Source organism: Osmerus eperlanus, chromosome 3, assembly GCF_963692335.1.
Source record: "Osmerus eperlanus chromosome 3, fOsmEpe2.1, whole genome shotgun sequence".
NCBI classification, from domain to species: Eukaryota; Metazoa; Chordata; class Actinopteri; order Osmeriformes; family Osmeridae; genus Osmerus; species Osmerus eperlanus.
Window position 1 is genome coordinate 9122399 of NC_085020.1, and position 25971 is coordinate 9148369.

General features: G+C 48.9%; 1 protein-coding gene across 1 annotated transcript in view; it reads left to right on the plus strand.

The window, feature by feature from the left end:
* Positions 1-15602, plus strand: part of LOC134016988 (ephrin type-A receptor 3-like) — a 37529-nt gene extending 21927 nt beyond the window's left edge. Inside the window, 9 exon segments of the mRNA XM_062456235.1 lie at positions 1272-1330; positions 1777-1798; positions 1801-1839; positions 1842-1984; positions 3672-3821; positions 4440-4633; positions 9804-9959; positions 12384-12484; positions 13650-15602. Coding sequence (XP_062312219.1) covers positions 1272-1330; positions 1777-1798; positions 1801-1839; positions 1842-1984; positions 3672-3821; positions 4440-4633; positions 9804-9959; positions 12384-12462 — 842 coding nt within the window. The 3' untranslated portion in view covers positions 12463-12484; positions 13650-15602.
* Positions 15603-25971: the final 10369 nt, after the last annotated feature.

Genomic DNA, 25971 nt, shown 5'->3' on the forward strand with positions numbered 1-25971 from the left:
GGGAGTGTGGAAAAACTGCACATAAAGACAGTAGCAGGCCCCCAAAGATGTCCACGGGTCGCTGTGACCTTGCACCAGAACCACCGGCGAGCAAGCACACTCCCCCAGACACTCCCCAGCGGCATGCCCTCTTCTGCTGGGCACGGATCACAGACAGAGGACCCCCCGAGGTCCTGGAGCAGCCCGACACAGCGAGCAGAACTGCAGGCAGGAGACACTCACCCTCTCGCCCCATCCGTGTGTGTGCCCGCCGACGCCGTAGGGCACCACGATGAAGATAAAAACAATGTCGTCCCGCAGAGTTCGAATCTGGGTTGAGTTAGCGACAGTCTAAGATTAGCATCCTTTCTTCGGATCCCGGGCCAGATGTCCCCGAACCACCTCTGCTACGAAGGAGCCCTGTTGACCCGCCCTGTCTCTCGCTCTCACTTAGAGGCCGTCTGGCTCGCTGGAACTCTGCGAGGCAAAAGATCCGACCCCAAACGCTAAATCAACATGAGAGAAGCATTAAATCAACATGGCTGCACACGAGAGCGGGGTGCGCTGAGACTGTTTTAGCCGCTTTCCACGCGCGTCTGCACAACATCCTCTCAGATATGAAAGGGAGGAGTTGCCATGTTCTCTGGCTATTTCCTGCAAGGTCTCATGGCTGGCCTTCATCTGAGAAGACTGTGACACACACACACACACACATACAGACACATACCCACACAGACTGCTGATTCGTCATACCTCATGTCATACACTATATTATTACAGTGAAGCTTTGAACAGACTTAGCCACAACCAGGTGGTCTGGACACTATTCTCAACTCAATTAAGTTAACATAGTGCAGCAGGCAGTGTCTTGGTGCTATATATATATATCCTTACTGACACAAGTAAGTATGTGTACTGTGAGTGTATGGCGCACACACATACACACAGAGAGACAAACACACCCACACACACACACACAGAAATATAATCATACTGTACACAGACTAACACTCACCCAAACATATACCAAAGTATCACTTTCTCTGCTACACTATTTCACTCCTTCCGGCTCATTCTCTTCTCTGTGGTTCTCTCTTCCTTTCTTCTTCTCTTCTTCCCGATGCTCCGTCCTCTGGGGTTTTTCACTTCCTGTCCTGTTTAACATCAGGACATCACCGACGACAGAACATTCACACACGTGCCAGAGTAAACACCGTGTACGCGTATGGTGTGTGCGTGTGCGCCTGAAATCTGTTTTCTATTCGTGTGCTGTTTATATTTCTGCCTGTCAGTTTCTCTGCAGCATCTCACCGGTTCAGCCCAGACACTGAGAGGCTCATCTAATCCACATGTGATCTTAAAGATAATCGCCTTATAAACAGCTTTCAGCGGCCTTGGATACAGTTCACATGGATGGGGATGCTCATCGCGATGAGCATGTGGCGAATCGTCAGATGCCATATTAGGGCCAGAATAGCCTCATTTCACAGTTCAGATGGACCCAGAGCAGTTCACGTTAGAGGTGGAAGTAAAGGTTAATCAGATCTGTTGTGGGTGTTAATGTAGGAATGTTCCAGTGTGTACCAGAACCTAAAAAAGGTCAGCTCACCCTTTCTTTACGAGATACTTTATGACATTCTGCCCATCTTTCCTCTCTCTCTCTCTCTCTCTCTCTCTCTCTCTCTCTCTCTCTCTCTCTCTCTCTCTCTCTCTCTCTCTCTCTCTCTCTCTCTCTCTCTCTCTCTCTCTCTCTCTTTCTGTCTTCCTCTCTCTTTCATTTCTCTCTCTTTCCGTCAGAAACACGACGCCCAGTTTACGGGCATCAGCTGGTGGGCATGCTGCGTGGCATCGCCTCGGGCATGAGTACCTGTCAGACATGGGCTACGTTCACAGAGACCTGGCAGCACGCAACATCCTGGTCAACAGCAACCTGGTGTGTAAGGTGTCTGACTTCGGCCTGTCCAGAGTCCTGGAGGACGACCCGGAGGCTGCATACACCACACGGGTACGACACACAATCACACAAACAAACGAGGCATCCGTTTGTAACGCCAACTTACTTTGTATTATATCCCACTGGAGCCTGTTTAATCTCCGACAACAGATGCAAATCCCCCCCCCCTCCCCCCCCCCTCCCCCCCCCCTCCATCCTTCCAGATCTTGCCATGGTCAGACTGACAGTTGATAGGACGTGGTGGCAGGGTCTGTGGGTGGATCAGAGCAGAGCTGTTTGACCTCTAGCTCAGCGCCACAGAGGGCCATTGTCTGTCTGGGTTTCTGTCCCTCTATCTCCCCCCTCAACAGCCCTCTTACTGAATGCCTGCTGTCCCCGAGACAGATCGTCTGACACATACGACACACACGCACACACACACTTACACCCACACACTTCCTCTCCCTCTCCTTCGGCCTTGCGGAGTGAGAGCGAGATAGCCGGCGCATAAATAAAAGCAGGGGACGATAGCGGGCACATAAATTTCCCAATGTGCCCGCCTGTGTTCCTGAAGGATCATGGGAAAGGAATGACAAACACACATTTACAAGGTCATTGGAAGCCCTCGTTCAGAGCCCTGCCTGTCACATCACCATGCGTAGAACTGAGGCGTGCGTGCGCGCGCGCGTGTGTGCGTGCGGGCGCCTGTGTGTGGTCATCATAGTCTGTGTCTGCGTGCAGGGCCTTAAACTGGGTGTAATTACTGGTTAAGGACTACATGTCAAATAAACAGTCCAGGAGTTGCTACTTCTCTCCCAGAAAAGCATGACCTAAAGTATGCTGATGGGTCACTCCTGTGTTACACACACTTTCGGAGAACACACACCAGTGCATAACACACTGCCGTAGTATATACTGCTGTAGAACACATACTGGAACACCCACTGCTGTAGAACATACTGCTTTAGAACACATCGGTGTGGATCAAACAGTGGATCGTACACTCCCGTAGAACGCACACCACTGCTCTAACACTCACTGGACTCTGTGAGTGTGAGATGCTAGGCTTTCTTTCTTACAATCCTAGAGGTGTCCCGCCTCACTTCCATGGCTATAATATTCCAGCCCATGGCACAGAGAGTGTGTGTGTCCATGAATGCGTGTGTGTGTATTAGTGTGTGTGTGTGTGTTCACAGTCACAGGGGACGCGGGGTAGAAGTGGGTTTGTTTTTCTGAGGGCTGTGTGTTTACAGAGAGCTGGGCAGGAGTTGTGTGACTTGGCCCGCGAGTCCGTTGGCTTTGGCTCCTCTCCTCTCTCCTCTCTCCTCCTCTCTCCTTTCTTCTCTTCTCCTCTGCTGGTGTGAGGCGTGTAAGGCTGAACTGTGAGTAAGTCCAGAAGCCTCCAGAGAGCATGAGCAAGGTACAGGGGCAGAAAGCCCCGCAAACCCCTCTACTCCCTCAGGGACTCTGAGGGCTCTGTATCCCCCCTCTATCAGGCGTGCTGGATCTCCTACCGGTGATACGGGATACACAGATCAAACGCAGGCCCTGGAGCTCTGGAGACCGAGCCATTCGTTTTACACCTTAACGTCTTATGTTGGATTTCCTAAAGGTTTGATCGTCTTAGCCCATGGTGTATATTTCTCTCTCCCTCCTCTCTCTCTCTCTCTCTCTCTCTCTCTCTCTCTCTCTCTCTCTCTCTCTCTCTCTCTCTCTCTCTCTCTCTCTCTCTCTCTCTCTCTCTCTCTCTTTCCTCCAGGGAGGTAAGATCCCCATCAGGTGGACAGCTCCAGAAGCCATCGCCTACAGGAAGTTCACCTCGGCGAGCGACGCCTGGAGCTATGGCATTGTTCTCTGGGAAGTGATGTCATATGGGGAGCGGCCTTACTGGGAGATGTCCAATCAGGATGTGAGTGCGCCGTTCTTGCCAAGGAGATTTAATGAACTTCCTGCTGGGAGAGGAAGTGAGGCGTAGAGTGGCCAGGTGGTGGATGGACTTTCTAACCGGAGGCCTGATGGTCTAATTCAGAAATTTAACTGTGCCATCTGAAGAGCCTGATGACAGAGAGGGAGAGACATAGAGAAAGAGGGAGAGAGAGAGAGAGAGAGAGAGAGAGAGAGAGAGAGAGAGAGAGAGAGAGAGAGAGAGAGAGAGAGAGAGAGAGAGAGAGAGAGAGAGAGAGAGAGAGAGAGAGAGAGAGAGAGAAGAGAAAGAGAAAGAGAAAGAGAAAGAGAAAGAGAGAGAGAGAGAGAGCGCGAGAGCGAGAGATAATAAGTGTGCATGTTCTGAGATGTTAGGCCCAGCCAGCTCTGTCAACACTCCTCATCGAGAGTTGAGTGGAACACGGCAGACTGGCTGCTCCATCCACAGTATGAAAGCACGTGCATTGTAGCACTGAGCACCAAGCGACTGCAGAATTCATGCTGGTGCCAGATGAATCCTTCCAAACCACGGCTCTTGATCCGCTGCCTATTGTAATCCCCTTCCACCCTACCCCCCACCCCACCCCTCCCCCCCACCCCCCAGGTGATCAAGGCGGTGGATGAGGGCTACCGGCTGCCCCCGCCCATGGACTGCCCCGCTGCTCTGTACCAGCTGATGCTTGACTGCTGGCAGAAGGAGAGGAACAACCGACCCAAGTTTGAGCAGATCGTCAGCATCCTGGATAAGCTCATCCGCAACCCCGGCAGCCTCAAGATCACGGCCAACACCACATCCAGGTACCATGCAGATCCACCGGAGCTCTTTAAGCTCCGCCGCGTCCCCCTCGTCCCAGGCCGACCCGGTCCAAAGAACCGTTTTGTGAACCGGAATCATTCTTCGCTGTGTTCCGTAGTCTCTGGGCTTCGCTTGTTGAGAAGTGGCTCCTGGAAGTGGCTGGCCGTGGGTAATGGCACTGTTCCCGTCCTCTCGTCCTCTCTCTCCCCCTCTGTCCTCTCTCTTACCTCGGTCCCCCCTTGCTCTCCTTTTGTCCTTCTCTCCCACGCACCTGGCCACTGTGGACACCTGGCTCCGAGTGGCCGGACGCACCTGCTCTCCACGCGCCTCCCACTGCATTATGGGTTGGTACGGGTCAGAGCACCTCCTGCTCATCTGAGGCCAGCATGCGCCGGGACATTGGGGAGAGGAAAAGCTCTTCCCCAGCCAAGAGCTCGTTTCTCTCTCTCCCTCGCTTTACCCCTTCTTTTTTATTTCCTTGTCACGCCCTTCCTTGGAACATCTCACTGTGGCTGAGGAAAACAGACCCACAGAGGAAGGGGGGAGGGAATGTGGACCTATCAGTGTAGTGGAGTCCAGAGTGGGTCCCGCCTCCTGATCCCGGTTCTGTTTGTTTTTGGACCAGTGGGGTAGCGACAAGGGCCACACAGAGCCCATTCCAAACACTCACTTCCTGCTTCCTGTGTGGACAGGATGTTATGCTTGCTCTACAGCTGAGAATATGTCGAGCTCCCCACCTCATACATTCTCCTGCCGACCTTCAATAACTCCTCCCACGTTGCCCTCCAGTCTTATCTCTGTGCAAAAACCATACAGTATTATTAGCATCAGTGTTAGTGGGTGAAGTCTCCCTAGTGTCTCACCTGAAAATGATTCCCTCCTCTCTTTCTCTCTTCCACTCCTCTCTTTGTCTCTCCTTCCCTCCCTTTCTTTGTTGTGTTTACCTCCTTTGTTTGGGCCACCCTCCAGTCCCATGGGGCGTCTGACCTAGCTGTAGCCCATGTCGAGTCGCCCTGGCTGGGCAGAGAGGGGGACAGGGAGGGGGGCAGGAGCTGGGCCTGGAGCAGACGGCCAGGGTATTATGGGATGTCAGAGCTCATAACATTGACTAATGATTTCTTAAGAAAGTGAAAATGGGTCCCCAGGAGTTTGCATGTAATTTTCCTGATTGGCTTTTAACACTGGGCGAGTGCGGGCCGAGAGCGGGGCTGAGGTGATTTATGAGAGCGTGTGTGTATGGGTGTGTGTGTGCGTTTGTTAGGGTGTTAGGGGCCAGTGCACAGCAGGAGCAGCTGCACTCAGCTCCACACACCTCATCTGTCTCAAAGCCACCCTTGCTAATGGAGCCCCCATCCCCCACAGGCCCCGACAAGCCTGGGGCCGTAGTAGACTGTCTGGGGGCCCAGGAGGGATCGTTTCTGGGTTGGAGTCTCTTGTCTGTGGGAGCACAGGTCTTTGGGTCACCAGGTCAATGTCGGTCCTGAAAGACTAATTGGTGGCCAAGAGTAGAAATGTCTGTAGCTGATGCCTCCGTCTGTGAGTGGACATGTTATGGTAGTGCTTGGCTGTGTTGGCGTTGGTCAGAGTACAAGTGGGAAGGGGTTGTTAGGGAAAAGAGGGGGTCGGGGGAGGGAGAAAGAAGAGGAGAGAGAGGGGGCGTGGTGAGAGCAAGGTTTAAGGGGCCCGTAGGCCGAGGAGGGATGCAGAGATGGAGGTGGAGGTCAGATACAGAGATGGAGGCCAGATACAGAGATGGAGGTCAGATACAGAGATGGAGGTGGAGGCCAGATACAGAGATGGAGGCCAGATACAGAGATGGAGGTGGAGGCCAGATACAGAGATGGAGGTGGAGGCCAGATACAGAGATGGAGGTCAGATACAGAGATGGAGGCCATATACAGAGATGGAGGTGGAGGCCAGATACAGAGATGGAGGACAGAGTGAGTCACCCTGGTCCCCTTCACAGCGAGAGGTGCATTCCTCCTCTCCACAGAACAGCCCAGATGTCTGTCCGCCCTCCTATCCGCATCCCCCCCCTCCTCTCTTCTCCTTTCCTCCTCCTTTATCTTCTACCCTTCTCCCCCTCTCCCCGGAGAGCCCTAAAACATGATACTACACAGCAATGGTGAGTCAGAGGTCACTTTGAAAATGGAAAAGAAGAGATGGAGATAGTTAGAGGAGAGAGGAAGGAAAGACGGAGACTATGGGTTCACCTCTCTTCCATATAGTATGTTTTTTTTCCCTACATCCAGCTCTCTGGTTTCTGAATCTTGCACTGTCTGTGAAATGCGAGGCATACACAAGGGTTCAGGAAATCAAGTCTGCTGTCAAAAAAAGAAAAACATGCTCTTCCCATAATTCCTTTTCTCTCATCACACGTTCTCCTTCATCACTCCCTCTTTCTTCCCTCTCTCCCCGCCTCCTCTCGCTTGTGCTTCTTTCGGGCCAGACTTCCACGGAAAAAACAAACAAACAAACAGAAAATCAAATCAACAGCATCAGATAGATGGAGTTGGTGAGAGTGGTGGTTGTGGTGTGTGTGTGTGCATGTGTGTGTGTGTGAGGGGGGGGGGGGGGTAAGAAGACAAGGTCATCCACAGTTTACCTCTCTTCAGGAAGGAACAGGAATGTTTCCAGATCAATAGTTCTGGTGCTCAGCTGAATGCAGCAGGCTGCTGTGTGTACTGTAGTCAAGAGGCCTGCTGTCTCCCCTATCTCTCTGAAGCTCTGACAGCCCAAAGGGCATTCAAACAAACCGGGGCTGTTCCCTTCCTCTTTTTTCTCCCTCTTGTCCTTCATTCCTCCCCATCAATCCTCCATGTACTCTTACCTCCGTGCCCTTTCTTTTTCCTTTCGCTCAAATGCCCCCCTCCAACTTCCCTCCCTCCTTCTTCTCTGCTTCCACCCTCCCTTTCTCTCTGTTCCAACAGCCCCTATCTCCCTCCTCCCACCTTCCCTCTCTCCTCACACAAACAAGGGACTCTCTGGGGGGTCCCGGGGCCCTGAGCGTGCCTCAGCTCTCTGACACGCCTCTGATCCTCTGGAACAAGACTCACTCACATCTACAACAACAACTCACATGTACATTTACACACACACAGCCTCAACTGCTTTCTCTCTCTCGCTCTCTTTCTCTCTCTCTCTCACTCTCTTTCTCTCTCTCACTCTCTCTCTTTCTCTCCCACTCACACTTTCTCTGTCTGCCTTTTTCTGTTGGGTCACCCAGATGTAGATTCACCTGCTAAATGTCATACCCTAGCGTCTCTCAGCCAACTTCCAATTTTAAGGAGACAGAACCAAAACCAACGAACCAATCCCCCCCCCCCCCCCCCCTCCCCACACACATCTCCACACAGCTCCTAGCCAAGTCGCCCGGGGCTGGACTTCCTTGTATTATAATGATTGTATTTACTCAACTATAAATAGAGGGTGTTCTGGGAGTACTGATCTGGTTTCCTGCCCTTGATCTGAACTGAGTTCTGCTGGGCTCTGCTTGGTTCTGTGTTCCCAGTGGGGAGGGCAGAAGTGGCTTGGTGCTTCCTGTGAGCCAGGGATACCCAACCTGGGCTCTCTGAGCTCACATTTGGGGGGGTCCCCAGAATATCCTTTGTGTGTCAGTCCAACTTCCATCACCAAGAACTCCTCAGAAACCTCTCCTCAGGCTTAAATATGCTGGAGAGTATCTTGATACTCATGTACTGTACATAAAGCTTTTGTTCTATTTTCTTACATTTGATTAGAATTGTCAAATCTAATTCCGTTGTTCTCGTTTTCTAATATTTGTTTTGTAGGGAATAATAATAAAATGATATGAACATTTATGCTTATGTCAAAAGTAGAAGGTCAATGTCAGTTCTTTCCAGAATGTACAGCCCACCACAGAATATGGAGGGTTGAATGGCATTCTGCATATTCTGTGGCCACCATGATTCCATTCTTGTCTGAGGCAACTGTTAAATCGGCAACCCTCTGGGCATTTGAGACTTTTAATGTAATGCCATATGTTGGCAAAGATTCAGCAACATTTTCCATGGAGTGGGCATCGCAAGCTTTGTGTGTGTCAGGAGGTTTCCGTCCAAATCCCTCTTTATCTGCAGTTTATTTCACAACAATATTTCTTTCCAAATCCACATTTGCCATCCATCCGATTTGATCTGGTGTGTTTTGCCTATTATTGACTATGGGTTTCACATCGACAGAAGTTTTAGAATAAAGGAAATCTATAGTAAAATACCTGAGGTAGGCTGCAAGGCATTCCTGCGTCTATCACAGCAAACTTCGTCTGAGGTCATTGAACCTAGCTTTGCATTGCTCAGGTGTTTTTGAGACCAAAGACTAAATTGCACTGACAGCCACTGTGAAGGGAGGAGTGTCTCCATAAATCCTATGTATATATATATATATATATTTCTTTTGAATCTATGTCAGTGAGCTTCCATCTCAGCCTCGTGAATTTAGGTTGTCTTAATCTCTGCATAGTAACTTATTTTCACTCAACCACGTTTTGTTCCTTCGGGGCACTTGATTGGTCATTATAAAAGTATTCCACCCACGTGAGCCGGTCTCACTGAGTTACGGATTAATTGCGTGAGCTACGTACCGAATCATAAAAATTCAGCGAGCGTTAGACAATAGCTTGAAGACTATACGCAAGTGCCTTAGCTGGTCCCCGGGAGCGTTAGCTCGTACACCGGAGCTCTTGCTGTTCCTTGTTTGGGGTCACTTCTTCGGAAACTATACAAAAAGCACATTGGGAAACGATCCGTAATGTGTGCATGATGATAGACACCTGTGCGTGTGGAGAATACGCTCAATAACACAGGAACACGCAGAGCCTGCAGGTACAGCCGCCTCTCCACATGTGGAGACCTCAGGGTTTGTCTGTGTGCGCATGTGTGTGTGTGTGTCAACTCCCACTGGTGTGTCTGTGTGATGTATCGGATGAGGGAGGCGAAGGGCTGGGCCATTGTTGTCCGTTCCACAGTGCGCAAATAGTTTTCACCTTTCTATCATGACCTGGACGGCAGATTTGTCTTTGAGAGAACATGGTTCGGAGAGCGAGACTGTGGGGGATTGATGTTTTTGGCATGTCATCATGCATTAAGTCACGCTTTTGTCCTGTTCCACTTGTTCATTCTTCTCTCCTTCCCTTCCTCCCCCCCCCCTCCCCAGGCCTGTTAATCTCCTCCTGGACAGGAGCAGTATCGAGGTGACGTCCCTGGACACCATGGGTGACTGGCTGGACAGCATGAGGACTCTGCCCTGTAAGGAGGCCTTCTCTGGGGTCAGCTACAGTTCCTGCGACACCCTGGCCAAGACCTCAGCAGAGTAAGACACCAGGATCACATGTTTGAACCCTCTGATAGCTTTTCTACTGTATTCACATCTGGAGGATTCACTCCCAACGAAACAATTGCAAAACATTTTTGTCCATCCACGGGTAATAAAAAGTGATGCGCGCTGCACACATATCCGTCGCACTTTTCCCCACTACGTTCTCCCATTCAGACTTGTAGCTCTGAGTATAATAGCAGGATGAGTCATAAACACAGACTTCAACACAGGCCTCAACACAGGCTTTGACAACACATGACAGGGTTGCGATGAGAGGACCTCGGCCCTCTACGTCCCTGCTGTCACGTTGCTGCGGGGCAGAGCCAGTACCTCTCCCAGACCCCCTCGTGTTTACAGACCTGCCTCCGTTACTGAAGAGGCACCACCGTGGGGGCTAAATCTCCTAAACGTGGCCCGAACAGTTTGACTGTAATCGATAATGACAGCGCTTTAGCCACGCTCACTGTTACACAACTGAGTCCAGAGAAAGGAGGGGGAGAAAGGGGAGGAATGAGAGAAAAGGAGAAAGTGGGAAACGCCAAGTAAAGAGAGAGAGCGAGAGAGCTAGAGCAAGAGAGAGCGAGAGAGAGAGAGAGAGAAAGAGACATCAGGGGAGGCCCCGGGTCTTGACAGGATCTATGGCGTGATAACAGCTTTAGAGAGGTGGATCTGCCTGGATCTATGGCCCAGAAGCTTCTGTGCCAGAGCCAGAGCAGAACGGGCCTGCAATAACAAACCCCTCTCTCCGGCTCCGCCGGTGGGCTTGGGGATTCACGGCTGATCCAGCGGACTTCCAGGACTCACAGGGACACTCTTTCAATTCAGTCTAGCTCTCACCATTTCTTGTCTCATTTTGTCGTCCGTATCATGTTGCCACGACTTCATCTTTCCTCTCTTTTTCTACCCTTCGCTCTTTATTGCTCGCCTCCATCCTTCCCATCCCGACTCCATAGTTGTTTTTTCTCCTCTCTCGTCTCCCGGGCCTCAGTGCTCCTGGTCTCTGCAGACCTGCTGTTGTGTTCCTGGGGGAGATCGTTGACAGAGTAAATACATGGACAGTGGTAATCAGTCTGATCAGAGCAGGGGTCTAGGAGCTCTGTTCTGACCCTGTTGGCCGTTTGGTCCAAACAGCCTAACAAAAGACCAGGCGGTAATCACCAGTGTGTCCTCTGTTCTGATGTCAGAATGAGTAATGGAATGCAAATAGCTAAGAGTTCTCATGGCTCCGATATAATTGCTTGGGAGTCTTATCTGTCTAGCAGCACGCTGCCGTATAAGGACAGCATGCTCGCACTCTTTCTCTCTTCCTCTCTGTCTCTCTTGGTCTACATCTTCCCCTCTCTCTGCATCCCCCCTTCTCACAGTCCAGCTCTCATCTCTGCTCATGTCTCTCATCTCTCTTCTCTCCTCTCTGGTCTATGCTCTTTCCCTCCCTCCCTCCCTCCCCTCTCTCTCTCTCTCTCTCTCTCTCTCTCTCTCTCTCTCTCTCTCTCTCGCCAAACACACACACACACACACCAACACACACACGCCATCTCTTACTGACAAACTGTAGAAGAAGCACTCTTCTCCTCCTCCATTACTTTTTCTCACTCATGCCATTTAATCAATAGAAATGCTTAATCAATGAAAGCGTCCCTTCACCCAATCACAGCCAAGCAAAAAACACATACTGTCGACTCAGTAGAAAAGCAAGTCCAGTATTGATGGCATACATCACAGATAAACTGTACTGCACAGTTTCAGCAAACAGGATCTTTCCATCCTGTAGCTATGATCCCTCCGTCCAGATTATAATTGGATCACAGCTGTGTTTAATCCACCAAAAGCTATAGCTCACACACACCAAGGCTGGTTTTGATTGGTTATCCTTGAGCGGGCCCGTGGATCAGGGCATCGATTAGTGCTGTCTTAATCTGATCCTTGATATTCAGCACAGGGCCAGCCACTCTCTGGTTTGCCCAATCCAGATCCCTAGATGATGTGTTGAGATACTTTCAAAGCACATTCATTTTGTGAGTGTTTTCAAGGCTGCCGAGATACACTGGTCAGTCATACTGTACCTGATCAATAAGCTCCTGGCCTCTGGTTCTTTTTATGCACGTCTTAGCAAGTCAACTCAGTCAACAGCTGGGCTCAAAATTTGTTCATCTTTATGTCTTTTTGTTCATCTTTGTGAATGTGTGCGTAAACGTGTGTTCACCATTACCGCCCATGCTTTCTTTTACATTCAGTGTCATGAATTATTATTTTGATATTTGATGTGCATACCTTATGATTTCTTTTCATATCATAGTGATTTATGTAACGCTGCTGTTAGTGTCCACAGTGGGTGTAGCTTAAGTCTTCACGAAGAGTGTAGTTCTACTTCTTTAAAGGCCTCCCCTCATATCTCTGGGCCTGCCTGTGTCTGTGTAGAATCTGCCTGACGGAGGTCCACGTGACAGCAGCCTCCTGCCCAGAGTGGGAGCCCTCCATGGGGATCACCACCCTCTAACGCCCCCCTCAGGGACTGGATGGTGGGTGCATAACCAGGGCCGGGCTTCAAGGCCTACCGGGGAGAGACTGACCCCAAAACCCCCATACTGGATCAGACCGGCTTCCCCTCCACCTCCCACCCCTAGAGGCCAACACTCCAATGTCATAGGAATTGGGAGGTGTAGGATCTGATCCGGATTGGCGGTTAAGGGCAGCTTCTACCTGATGAATGCCGTAGTAGTGTGTGCTGATTGGCTGTCCTAAGACTAAACCCCCCCCCCCCTGCTTGCATCCAATGAATGAAGATGATGATAGTAATAGGAACCAGTGTAAAAGTGTGTACGTGCAGTGTTTTCACTCAGAAGCCTGACAGACAAGCCACCGCTCCTAACTCGATGCAGTAGCTCTGCTTCTACTAATATGCCGCCATGATGTTAACAGGAGCAGAACTGTGGAGAGCTGTCACATCAGTATGGAATTAATGTTGCGTGCTTTACAGAAAACATATCCACCACCTTAAATGCACTGTGTGTGTGTGTGTGTGTGTGCAGAGATGGCTGTGATCTGATGATGATGATGTCCACTGTATATTACCAGATGCATGAAACTAACGACTTCAGAGATTGTGTAAATGCATTTTCTTGTTGTTCGTTCATCTGTTCTAGTGCTGCTCTGCACCACACACACACACACACACACGGACACACACACACACACACATTCCACTCAGTCATCCATACAAATAGCTTCAAGTCAACATCAGATGCAAACCCTCTCGTGTGCCTTTTCAACCCTGGATCTTATTGTTTCCCAGTGACAGGGTCATAATGAGAGCTGTCACTGTGGCCCCATGTCGCTTTCTTTCTCTAACACACACACACGGACACACACACACACGGACACACACACACGCTGTCTGTCTGTCATGACTACTGTGGGCAACTCTCCCCTCAGCTGCTTGCAGAGCTATGGCAGTCCATCTGCCTTCTGGGAAATGCAGTCCTCTGCGATTGACAGCTGTGTGTGTGTGGGGGGGGGGGGGGGTGGAGAGCAGAGCTGGGGGCATGTCATTAATGTCACCAATGTCACATACTCATCCACTAACACACTGTTTCAATCTTCTCCCGTCATCTTCTCTCTCTTGCTCTCTCTCCTCGCTTCCACTTCTCTCTTTCTCTCTCTCCCTCTTTCTCTCTCTTTTTGTAGGGATCTAAAGAAGGTTGGTGTGACTATCGTAGGCCCACAGAAGAAGATAGTGAGCAGCATCAAAGCACTTGAGACTCACACCAAGAATGGCCCAGTCCCTGTTTGAAAGCCCTCCAGAGACCCAGGTTCTGTCAGTCAGGCTTCGGCCTGCTCCCATGACAGACCTGAGAACTCAGTGTCAAACAACACAAGGAAGTAGAACATTAGGATAACGCTCCCAAGAAAGGCATAATGGCCCTCGGAAAGATGATCACTTCCTCAACATAGGAAGTTCAAGCAGCAGTAGGCCTTGGGGTCCTGAGGTCTGGGGCCTGATTCTGGGGTCTGGGAGCATTGGTATGGGCCCTTGACCGGGGAATTGGTCTGGGGTCTGGGATGGGATTTGAGGGCTTCAGTCGTGGGTCTATCCCATTTATTAGACCTGAGTCTGGACAACAGGGCTCAGTGTGACCTCAGTAAGGATGTTTTGCTGTGAACAAATCCTTTCTCAGTCTCCCCTGATTGGATTTGACTGACAGCTCATGACTGTGGACGGGGAGAGGTGAAATGCCTTGAGTAGAACATAGCAGATGGCAGCAAACAATCTGGACCCTGGACCTGGTTTCCGACCTGGTTCTTGACCTTCCGTTTTTACGGTCCAACGTACTGTAGTAGTGCCTGAACAGCAGGTCTCAGTCATCAACACTACAGGTCCTGAGAGATAAATAAACCGGAGATCCACTGAACAGACCCAGGACAGTCACAAGCCATTTATACTGTAGCTCTAACAGTTCAGTACCAATGTACACATGCAGTCGTGGTGAGGTGCAAAGCAATAATTATCATAATTTCCATAATTTTCAGTCTCCCTAAGAAGGAACCATGACACTAGGAAGCACATAGTCTCCTGTCGCCCACTGGCTAGTTTGCACCGATGACATACTATAAGAGACTCTTCAACCATCACAACATCACAGAGTGACTACATGAAGTGAGATGTGAGCGGGTGAAGAAGACTGCTCTGACGGAAATCTCTGGAACAGGTGTTGGTTCTCTGTTCAATCTGAGAGAGAGAGAGAGAGAGAGAGAGAGAGAGAGAGAGAGAGAGAGAGAGAGAGAGAGAGAGAGAGAGAGAGAGAGAGAGAGAGAGAGAGTGCAAAAAAGAGAGGGAAAGATATAAAGAAAATGGTGAGAGGCAGAAAGTGGACAGGTTGTGAGAGACAGGTAGTGCTAAAGAAAGGACAGAGAGACTACTTCAGATGCTGTCCAATGCTGAGCTGTGTTGCAAATCTGTGATGTAGAGTGTATGTGTGTTGAATTGACTGGGTCTGTAGGTCCTCCTGGTAGCAGAACGGATAACTGTAATATGTTCAGAGAGTCCGGTTCCACCTGGTCCTGTCCAGTCCAGTCCGTCCTCCGCCACCCCCTCTCCCCCGGCTCTGGACTGCTGCTGCTATCTGTGTGTTCTATGTGCATGTACATATGTAAACACACCTGTAATGAGTGCTCTCCTAGTGGTACTGTCCCATACATGGCCATCCCCTTTGTACAAATGTTTGTATGTATAAAAGAATCAACAAAATATCTGCGCCACATTTTAAAAAATGACAACAAATCCTTTGTACTATACGTTATGTTATTTTGAATTATATTTGTTTCTTCTTCTTTTTTTTTTCTACAGTTAAAAAAATCTATTATTACTTTATTTATTTGTTAACCTATGACGTGCAAAGTTGAATGTTTTGTTTGTAGCATACCAGTAAGTTATCAGTGTTTTCTATTTTACTTCCTAAACATTTTGATGGAGCAATACTGTTATGCACCCCATCCCCAGCCAGTTTGATTTGATCTGCTTTCTTTAGACTGACCTGTATGTCTGTGTGAGAGTGTGCAAATTTAGATGGCCTTGTCGACTAATGTAAAATTATTTGTAGTGGAAACATTTATATTTTTATAATAAACATTCTCAAAATATTTTCTAAAAAATTAATGCAGGGAACAGTGTGGCAGTGTCTATTTCATTTGATATTCACATTTAAACATTACATTTAGTCGATCAGCCCTAGTATGTGTATGTACAGATTTGCAAACTGTGTTCTACATACATTCCTGTATCAGAGTACATTTGGACAAAATGATAGTGAGCAACAAGTTGCTACTGTCCGGTACATGTGTGAACATAGCCAAAAAGACAAGCTGCAGTTCATTAGATCTCTTGTAAGGTTTGAATCGAATCAAGGTGTTATTACCAGCATTGCACATTCAAACACACATCCACAAACACACACATCTGCTCCACAGGTCCAAACTCGTCCATAAGTCCGGCTCCTGTTCTCAAAGCTTGGAACCCTTCTCTCATAAGAGGGTCAGTGTTCCTTCCCAGTTTCAATAAACCTTTTCATATTGGATCACGCATAGTTAGATGCTAGATTTATCGTGTGATTTTGATGCAGCTGATCCTGGAGGTTTCCAGTGGTGGGGGGGTCGAATGGTTGTCTGATGGGGCGGTGACTGATGGTCTTCCTGCTCTCCCCAGAATGGCTGACGTTCTCCAGATGTCCCGGGGCAGATGTGCAGAAAAAGAGAGTGAAATGGAGGAGAGATGAAGAGCAAGAGAGCAGGACATTGCCCTCCCAGTTAGGGAACAATGAACACAGTATGTTGGACAATGCTGCTCCAATTTGTTTTTATTGTGATCTAAAGCCTCTGTGCTCCTGGGACCTGAGCCTGACAGGAGCGAGGGAGTAGAACAGGGATGGAGGGAAGGATAGAGTGAAAGAGAGATTTAGCAGAAGCCAGGAGGACAGGTGTGTTGGAGGTTGGGTGTCTTCTCTGCTATGTTCAAACAGACAGAACTCTGTGAAACCCAGTTCATGCTAATATCGGGAGGCAGGGGAAGGTTAACTAGCTCAATTAATCACGCCTCACAGTGTGCGCTGTCGTACCGGGTCCCTTGGCCAGGGTAGACACAGAAACATGGTTCCACATCAGGGAGACTGAAGAGGAGCGAATGGGGAGCTGATGGTATGTCAAATTCACTTGAATAAGAACAAATGCTAATAATTGTGCTAGCGCTTTCATCTAATGTTTTCTTCATGGACTGTTCTTCATATTACTGTTCACTGAATTATCCAACACAGCATTGGTTGTGCTTTTAGACTTTAACTTTTATTCCCTTAGGATTGTACAAAAAATACATGAATGCACTCTCTCTCACAAACACACACATGCATCAAGGATCAAATATGGCACTATGTACCCTGAGGATTGGATCCCATATTCTCCCTCCTCCCCTCATTCCCACTGAACGCTGTGCCACGGACTCACCCCTCTATCCCTCTATCTCTCCATCCCTCCATCCCTCCACCCTTCCAACCCTGTTGCCGTAAAAATCTCAAGCTGTGTGCAGCTGTGAACCAGGGCGTGAAGCCAGGCTGCAAAGACATAACCCTGCGGTAACCTGCCCCACTGCATGCTGGGAGGATGTCATCCGCTTAGAGTCACTTCCTGTATGTCGAAGGTCTGAAGGCATGGATGTCATGTGTTAATCATCTCTGTGGTACTGATCATCTGTCTGACTGTTGGCACTTATTTGTCTTGAGGGATTTAGCTCTCGGTCACATACACAGTTCAGATATAGTGCACACAAACACACTTAAATACCCACACACAAACACAAACACACACACACACACAGACAAACCCACATACTGCACATATGCAAGTCCCAGAGCTAGAGTTCCTGTTTTGTTCCTGTCTCCATAACAAACGAGCTGTCACACATGGAAGTGAAATGATCTGCTCTAATCCCTCTTCTCTACTGGTGGCACGGCACCGACGCATGCATACTTGTCTCGTTACCACAGGTGAAGTATTCTCTGGTGAAACCCACTTCACAAGTTGAATCCAAAACATGACACACACAGTACAGTCAATGTGCTTGGTGGCCTGATCCCATTCTTCATTGCTGTTCCTGGCGGTTTGGCTTTCGCCTTGAACGGCCCTCCTCATTTACGGAGAAACTCGACTCATCGCCTAATCATCGCAGCTGTGCATCAGGGCCAGGCTTCTCTGATCCGGGTGGACACTGAGTGGACGTGTAATGATGTTTGTCCTTCCTCAGAGCTCAATTCAGCCGTCATGGTAACTCTGTCTAGGAGCTAATGATCATAGCTGGCCTACAGCTGTCTCTCTGATGGCTGCTGTTGACACCCCCCCTACTCTCTCTTTCTTTCTCTCTCTCTCTCTCTCTCTCTCTCTCTCTCTCTCTCTCTCTCTCTCTCTCTCTCTCTCTCTCTCTCTCTCTCTCTCTCTCTCTTTCTCTCTCTCTTTCTCTCCCTTCCGTCTCTGCATCTCCTCACACACACTCCCTCTTTCACGCTAATAATTGATTTCAGATAAAGCGAGTGATTCAGAAGGTCTGGTGGGCATACAGTATGGGATGTCAGACCCCTCCTTCACTCTATATCCTCTTTGCCCCCCTCTAGCTCTTTCCCTCGCTCTCTCTCGCTCTCTCTTTCTCTCTCTCCGTCTCCCTCAGAAGGGAGCGGTTTACCAGCAGGGTAGCTGACTAAGGGGGTGACATCACTCCTCTGAGGCCCCAGTGAGGTGTCAGTCTCCTGCTCTCCTTCTCTCAGGCCAGGGTACAAGTCATACTCTGGTGAGACTCCCTGTGTCGGAGGATCTACAAACTGCCCTGACTGGAAAACCATCGATGACAAAGATTTCCTTATTTCAGTTCTACACAGCACGTAGCGAGGACAGGTTAGGAGGTGAATTTGAATCGTGGGCAGTGGAATCCCTTCAAAGACAGCTTCTGTTCCTTCTATCTCCCTCTCCATATATTAAAACCATATTTTATCCCTTTGTTTTCATAGATCAAACCATTGGTGGAGACCCGTGGAGGCCATGATTTAGACAGGGGCTTCCTAGCTGTCTGTGAGGTTTATAGGAGGGGGAAAAGGCCAGGGGCACTCGGTTGCTTGACTGTAAACTACAGACTCATGCTGCTGGTTGGAGTTCCCATGCCATGTCGGTTATGACCTATTCTGTGGCCCGACAGTCTTCCATCTCTACACCACTAGCAGCCCACTGCAGACCAGAAGGAACTTTCTCTCTCTTACTCTCTTGCCACATACTTTCGCAAACACACACAAACACGCATACACATACCGAAAGTTGAACTATTTATTTATGTGCTAATTCTGCCTGACGTTTATATTTTCTGGCTCTGGCCTGTCCTTCTCTGACTCTGCTGTTGATTGTCAAACACAGTTAGGTTCGCTCAGATCACCACTGCATGGCCTTCTGTGGCCGTGGGTGTGCCTGTTTGTGCATAATTGTGTGTACAGTACATGCATGCAAGCATGTGCGTGTCCGTGTGTGCATTTGTGTGTGCACGAAGGGGTGTGTGTGTGCGTGCAAGCCTGCATCTTTGTGTATCCGGAGAGATTTTACGGGCCCGTTATGGTCCTCAGACAGGACAAAGCTCATTTCCAACAGGGAAGTCATAAAGCCTCTCCATATCTTATTAACGTCATGGCAATAACGAGTGACATTAACAACCCAACCAGGTTCTGTTCTCTATTTATACGCCAACTTTCAAACTTCCTGTCCAATTACCGTCATCCAAACAGTTCAGGGAAGCTGGTGCAGTAACAACATATGCCGTTCTACAGTTAGCGACACACAGGGGGACCTAGCTCTATTGGATTGGGAGATGTGTGTTTATTGATCCGGTAAGAGGACACTGTGTGTTAATGGAGGCATCATCATGTTAACATGACATTATATCTACCCCCCAGGGGAATTAGCCAGCCTAGCATTACTGCTGCTATTACAGAGGACAACCTTATCACTTTAGCTTATTGATTAGATGTTTGGACTCATGGCATTTGTCTGTCTGGAAAAGAAAGAGACAGAGCAACAGATACAGTTGGAAAAGTTAAATAGTTTGGAAAGTGGAAAGGAAGATGGTGAGAGCAAGATAATGAATAAGGGATGTAGACTTGCCGACCAATAGACAGACAGACAGACAGACAGACAGGTTCTCAGTCCCAGCTCTACCTTGGCAGGCTTCACAGGGCCTACTGGCAAGGCACACACACACACGGGGCACCCTGCCTACTTTCCTCTGTGGCCGAGGCACGGCCATTACACAGCATTAATTATGTGATGGTCTGCTAACACTTTAGACCATGAATGGAAAATGTGAGAGGCAAGGCGGACAAGGTCCGCTCAGATCAAATATATACCTCTCCTGCTGGCTGTAGTCGTGGAAGCCAAGGTGAGTGGGATTGAGATCAGCATTTGTACAGTCATGAAACAGGTTATCTCAATATCCTCGGCTGGTTTCCTTCACCGACAGATCATGCATTACTGCAATGACTTGCCGTCGATGCTGATCCCAGTTTGAACTGTCCTCCATCCCCACCTATTGGCTTGGCTGTGGGAATAATTGAAAAGAGACAATTGCCATATACCCATTGTAATCAACCGTTTAAAAAAAAAAATCTATTCCTACTTCAACTGATTGGTTAGACAGTGTCTGGTTCCCATGTCTGGGCAATAACGTATAAAGGTCCTATTTGGTTAATGAAGAGAACATCAAGCAGCCTTATCTGGACAAAAATGCCTTGTGAATGCCTGTTCCTATGTGCTGTTCCTCCGAGTCATAGGTATAGGATTACTAGATATCAAAGTCCTGGATACAGGAGTCCTGGATACAGGAGGTCTGGATACAGGAGGTCTGGATACAGGAGTCCTGGATACAGGAGGTCTGGATACAGGAGGTCTGGATACAGGAGCCCTGGATACAGGAGGTCTGGATACAAGAGTCCTGGATACAGGAGGTCTGGATACAGGAGTCCTGGATACAGGAGGTCTGGATACAGGAGTCCTGGATACAGGAGGTCTGGATACAAGAGGTCTGGATATGGCTGACGTGGGTACAGGGGGCTTTTGCTGCACCCTGGGCCACGCTGCAGTCGTATGAGATCAACTGAACCCAGCTCCTCTCTGGAAAGTAGATACCTTGCTGTATTTACAGAAGGCATACTTCTGGGGTTTTTAACCATCGCGGTGCCACGACATTGCAATCTAAAGCGACAGGCCGAATCTTTATATGTGAGTGAGATCATATGTTCTCCATCGCCTCATACCATCTGTTTACACAGAGACAATCCACAGAGCACTGAACCAGTGTCACCCAATACCGCCGAGCAGACGGTTGCGTTTGTAAAACTTCATTCGTTCAGCGTGTGGGCTTGAAGCCCTCAAAGCCAGCACCCCACCAACGAGGTCCAAATGTGACTCGAAATGTGCTAGACTGAACCCAGGATCTTCAGGTCCTGGGCTTCTGGAACCGATCTGTTCCTTTCTCAGGCTTCTACTCTGCTGGATGTATACGACGTTTAATGGTCTGTGGAGCAGGTATGTGTGCCGGTGTGTGTGTTTGGGTGTGCTTGTGTGTGTTTCTGTGAGTGTCTGTCTGTCTGTCCACGTGTGTGAAAAAGATTGTGTCTGACTTTCTCTGTGTGTGTGTGTGTGTGTGTGTGTGTGTGAGAGAGAGAGACTGCGTGACTCGCTGTGTTGCTCTCTCTATGTATGGCAAGTGTCTTTCCCGAATCAAAATCACATCATCGTTCCCCTCTGATCCCTTTGAAAGCTGAGCCACGGGGCTGGTGCATGTTTGGACTGGAGCCCTGCAGCCTGTTCTCTCCTCCCTCTCATCGCACAGTCCTCCGTTTCCACGGCCACATTCTCAGGCTCTCTGTGCTCTCGATGGCGTGGTGCTGGGCTGTCTGCTGTCAGGGAGCTCTGCGGTATACATTAACTTCACATCCTAGCTCTTACTCGGCGCAGGGATGATGGACTGTGGGAGCACACACACGCAACACAATGGACCACCCCGGGACCGGGGGAGTACGTGTCCGGGGTGGGGGGTGGGGAGGAGGGGGTGGTGTGTGTGTGTGTGTGTGTGGGGGGGGGGGGATAGCTTCAGTGTGAGACTGTCAGTGGGGGGTCCATCTTGATAGCTAGGATAAATAATCTGTTTAGACTGCTGTTATCCAAGAGGGTAAAATGGAAGTTCTATCAAAATGCAGTTTGTAGATTCCCCTTCCTCCTTATTCTTCGCAATGTTATTTTGCATTAGCAATATAATGTTCGGCCTTTGGAGGTCACATTTGAATGTTGACCCTTTTACTGTACTGTTGCACAGTTTACGGGGTTGCTGCCAACCACAATACACATCCTTTTGTTTGATACCCCAGATTATGGAGCAAATTTCCCCTTCCTTAATTGCATGTAAAAACCATTACCCTCTCAGGCCATGCTAATCATATTTGGAAGTTGGCGGTGTGTAATTGTTGAACTTTCCGTCAATGCAGGAGATAGAAATGTAATCCTGGCTCTGCTCTGTGTGCAGCTGCTTCCCAGTCCTCTATCTCTCTCTCTCTCTCTCTCTCTCTCTCTCTCTCTCTCTCTCTCTCTGTCTCTCTCTCTCTCTCTCTCTCTCTCTCTCTCTCTGTTTTGTTTATTTTGTATCTTTCTCATCCACCCTTCGTCTCTCTATTTCTCCCCCACTCTCTTTCTCTCTTTCATTTTCTTTCTCTCTGCTGTCTCTCTCTCTCTTTCTATGTATTTTTCTCTTCCTCTCTCCATCTCTTTGTCCAGGTCCATCGCAGATGCATTTTCAATCTGGACCAGAACCGGCCCTTCCTGATGACGGAGATGGAAGCCATGTTACCTCCTCAGCTGGCAGTTTACTGTGAGCTGAAAGATTAATCCCAGAATGGGTAGGTCGCTACGGAAACAGAGGAGTTGGTAGAGGAAGAGAGACAGAAAGAAGATAGAGAGGAGAGAGAAAGAGAGAGACAGAGAGAAAGAGAGAGAGAGAGAGGTTCCACAAGTTCAGTATTTAGTATTTACAGACAGCTGTCAAATGCAGCATTCTCCCTTGCAATACTGACAGGATCCTTAATCAAAAGGTCTTGCACCTGTATGTGAGATGTGAACAATACTACCCTTTCAAAGCTGTCTATGTTTACATATCTTTCAGTTCTGTTTATGTTCTTAGGATGTAGGATAATGTATTTTTCTACTCTACTGGTTCCCTTCCAAGAAAATACTGTATACCTTAGGTAATCTTGTTCTTTGAAACAGAGCAACTTTTCAACTTCCAAAGAAAGTTGTGCAGCAACTCTATAGCTCACATAAATGATTCACAGATTCATACAGGTCAATGAGTGTAAATAAACCATTAATTTTTATGAAATATTCATGACAGACATACAACATAATGAATCCTGTCCAAACCCACACTGTTGAGGAAATATATTTCCCAATTAGTCTGCCTTCAAGCTTATGTGGCTATACTATACATCATACGGCAGTCAAGGGTTGCTGCAGTCAGAATCCCAAGCAGGGCCTCTGTGGGAGTGTGTGTGTGTGTGATAGTGTGTGTATATGTGTGCGTGTGGTGCTGTCCAGACCTATAACAAGCCCACTACTCCCTCTCAGGAGAGAAGCAGAGGGAGGGAGAGAGTGACAGAGGGAGGAAGCAGGCTTGTGTAAACATGATTTGTCATGTTGCTGGGTATGGGCTCCAGATCACAGATAAGGAGAGCTGAATTAACATCTGAACACCGAGCTATGGTTGAGTGGAGCTGGAATGCAGAGAACAAATTCAGAGTTGTGTGCGCGTGTGTGTGCGTGCACGTGTGCGTGCGTGTGTGTGTGGGCGTGTGTGTGTGCTGTACCCCCTATGGGTGTAACACAGAGGAGCCCCAGTGTTCAAAGCCAGAGTCCTAACTGTGATTTATTTGTTTGTTTGCCTCGTCAAGTTTTTAATTAGCGGTTTGTCTATGGTTAGTTTCCTCTGACTCAGACTGGGACGTCTCACAGGCTGGAGGCTTCGTCAGTGCTTTGAAACTCCGGCAACACAAAGCCAGTGTAAACAGATATGGAGATACAGCGTTGACTCTGACCGCTTTTATACTGTACACGGCATGTCCATAGCCTACACTTTATTTATGTCTCCTAATCCGCATGCTGTTCGAGTGAATCACAGTCGCTAAGTGTGTCTTTCTGGGTCTGTGTTTCTCATTAGCGGGGTTTCGTGTGGTTTTCGAGTATGTGGCCGGAGCAGGGCTGTTGCTGGGTGCCGTGAGGAGTTTGGAAGGCCCATTCTCTCAGCACGCGTCAGAGCAGACAGGTGTTCCTGACATGTGGAGTGGTTCTCGGTCGTGAACTTTTCACAAACAAACGACCGCGAGACCAATCAGACGAGCGGACAGGCGGAAGGGGGGGGGAGGACGACGGAGAGAGAGAGAGAGAGAGAGAGAGAGAGAGAGAGAGAGAGAGAGAGAGAGAGAGAGAGAGAGAGAGAGAGAGAGAGAGGGAGGGGAAAGGCTAAGAAATAAAGCAGAGAGAGAGATAGAGAGAGAGAGAGAGAGAGAGAGAGAGAGAGAGAGAGAGAGAGAGAGAGAGAGAGAGAGAGAGAGAGGAGGGGAAAGGCTAAGAAATAAAGCAGAGAGAGAGATAGAGAGAGAGAGAGGGAGAGAGGGAGAGAGAGAGAGAGAGCCCTGTTTGGCTTTTTCTTCTGGAAACATCTGAAAGGAGTTGACATCATAGCTGTTCATTGCTCCCCAATCTGCTCCTCATCAGAAATATTAAGCAGCATTTAGTTAATAACTTCAGAGAGGTTTTAGCTCAACAGCAAACCACCGAGCAATGAAGGCTAATTCAGCCGTCTAACCAGGACCAGGCAAGAGGACTTTGTGAGAGCCAGAGGAGGAGGGAAGAGAGGGAGAAGCTCTGGAACTCTCTCATTGTTCCTCCTTGGCATCCCTAAATATACACACCCACACACACGCTCAGAAACACACCCGATGTTATACAGTGACAGTATACATGTTCCATCTGGTTGGTAATAATGGCCTTCGCAGAGAAGGGGGCTTCCATGCAGACGACTGGTGGTGAAACGGCCGACAGTCCTGTGGTTTAGCTGACGAATACCATGAGCAGTTGCTTATGTATCATGGAAATCCATATCGACCACAAGCATTTCAGGGCAGATCAGTCAAACGGAAACAAGAAATCATCAACAACACTGACATGGATGAACTCTGTTCGGCTGCCCTTCGCTTCATCTGGTCTGTGAGCTTGTGTTGACCCTTCCATTGAGGAAATACATTCATCGATTATTATTCACGCTCTGAGTACCTCCATGGACCTAAACCCCTCCACTCCAAACCTGGCGGCCCTCAAACCTGGCGGCCCTCAAACCTGGCGGCCCTCACACTTCTTTCCGTGGCTGTCACTTCCTCCCAGCCTCTGCTGCGTCTGGTCCTCCCAGCTTACAGAGCGAGTTCCTCCCCTGCACTCCGGAAGAGTCATTACAGATCTTGGGCTCTCTCACTGATAAGGGTCGAACAGAGAGACATTCAATTGCCCGTGTCATCTCGGCTGTACTATCCCACAGACACACACAAATACGCATACACCCAGTCCTCTGTATCTATGATACAATCTGTTCCAGCCCAGTGATGAATAAGTACGTTCCCTGCTTAGGCCTCTGGAGTCATGGGAAGCTAAACTGTGGGCTAGGTCTAAGCACTGGGTTTGGTGATCAGTCACTGGCGAGGGTAGTTAGCTCCAGCGTTTACACTGCATCCAGGCCACTTCATCAAGATGATAAAGCTAGGCAGCGGAGCGGTAAACAATAGCCTCCGTTTACATGCAAACAGCAGGGGAAATGCTCTGTCTGTTCACGGTTGTTCTTTGAACACAGGCCCACGCACACGTACATTAAACACCCCCACAAACACACGCATGCCCAGTGCATGCTGAAAGACACAGAACAAAGAGACAGAGTGAGAGAGACAGAAAAACAGGGAGATTGAAAGAGACATAAGGAAAGCTTTAGAGATTCCTGAGGGGGTTCTGATCGAAGAGACATGGGGAGGGACCCTGTCACCGTGGAGTCCCATGGTGCCTGGGCGTGTGCAGTTTATGAAATAAAAGATGCGTCATCTTCAGGGAACCCTTTTTCTACATGTACTTTTGAGGGGCGGGCGTTGGGACGCGGCGTCCGGCTAGGTTGCCTATGCCCGAGGGTGCGTGTCTCTGTGAGTCGTTGATCATTCACAACTGCTCCATCCTTCCCCCTCTCTCTCTTTCTGTTACATAGTCCTACTTTGAGCTTGTCTCTCGTCCACCCCCATCCACTCTCTTTGCTTGTATTTTGCTTCCCAACTTCCACCATCGTACCACATTCAATGATCCTGTGTTCATCCCCTGCCCTTCTCTTGCCTTTCATCCCTCCTGCATCCATCATTTT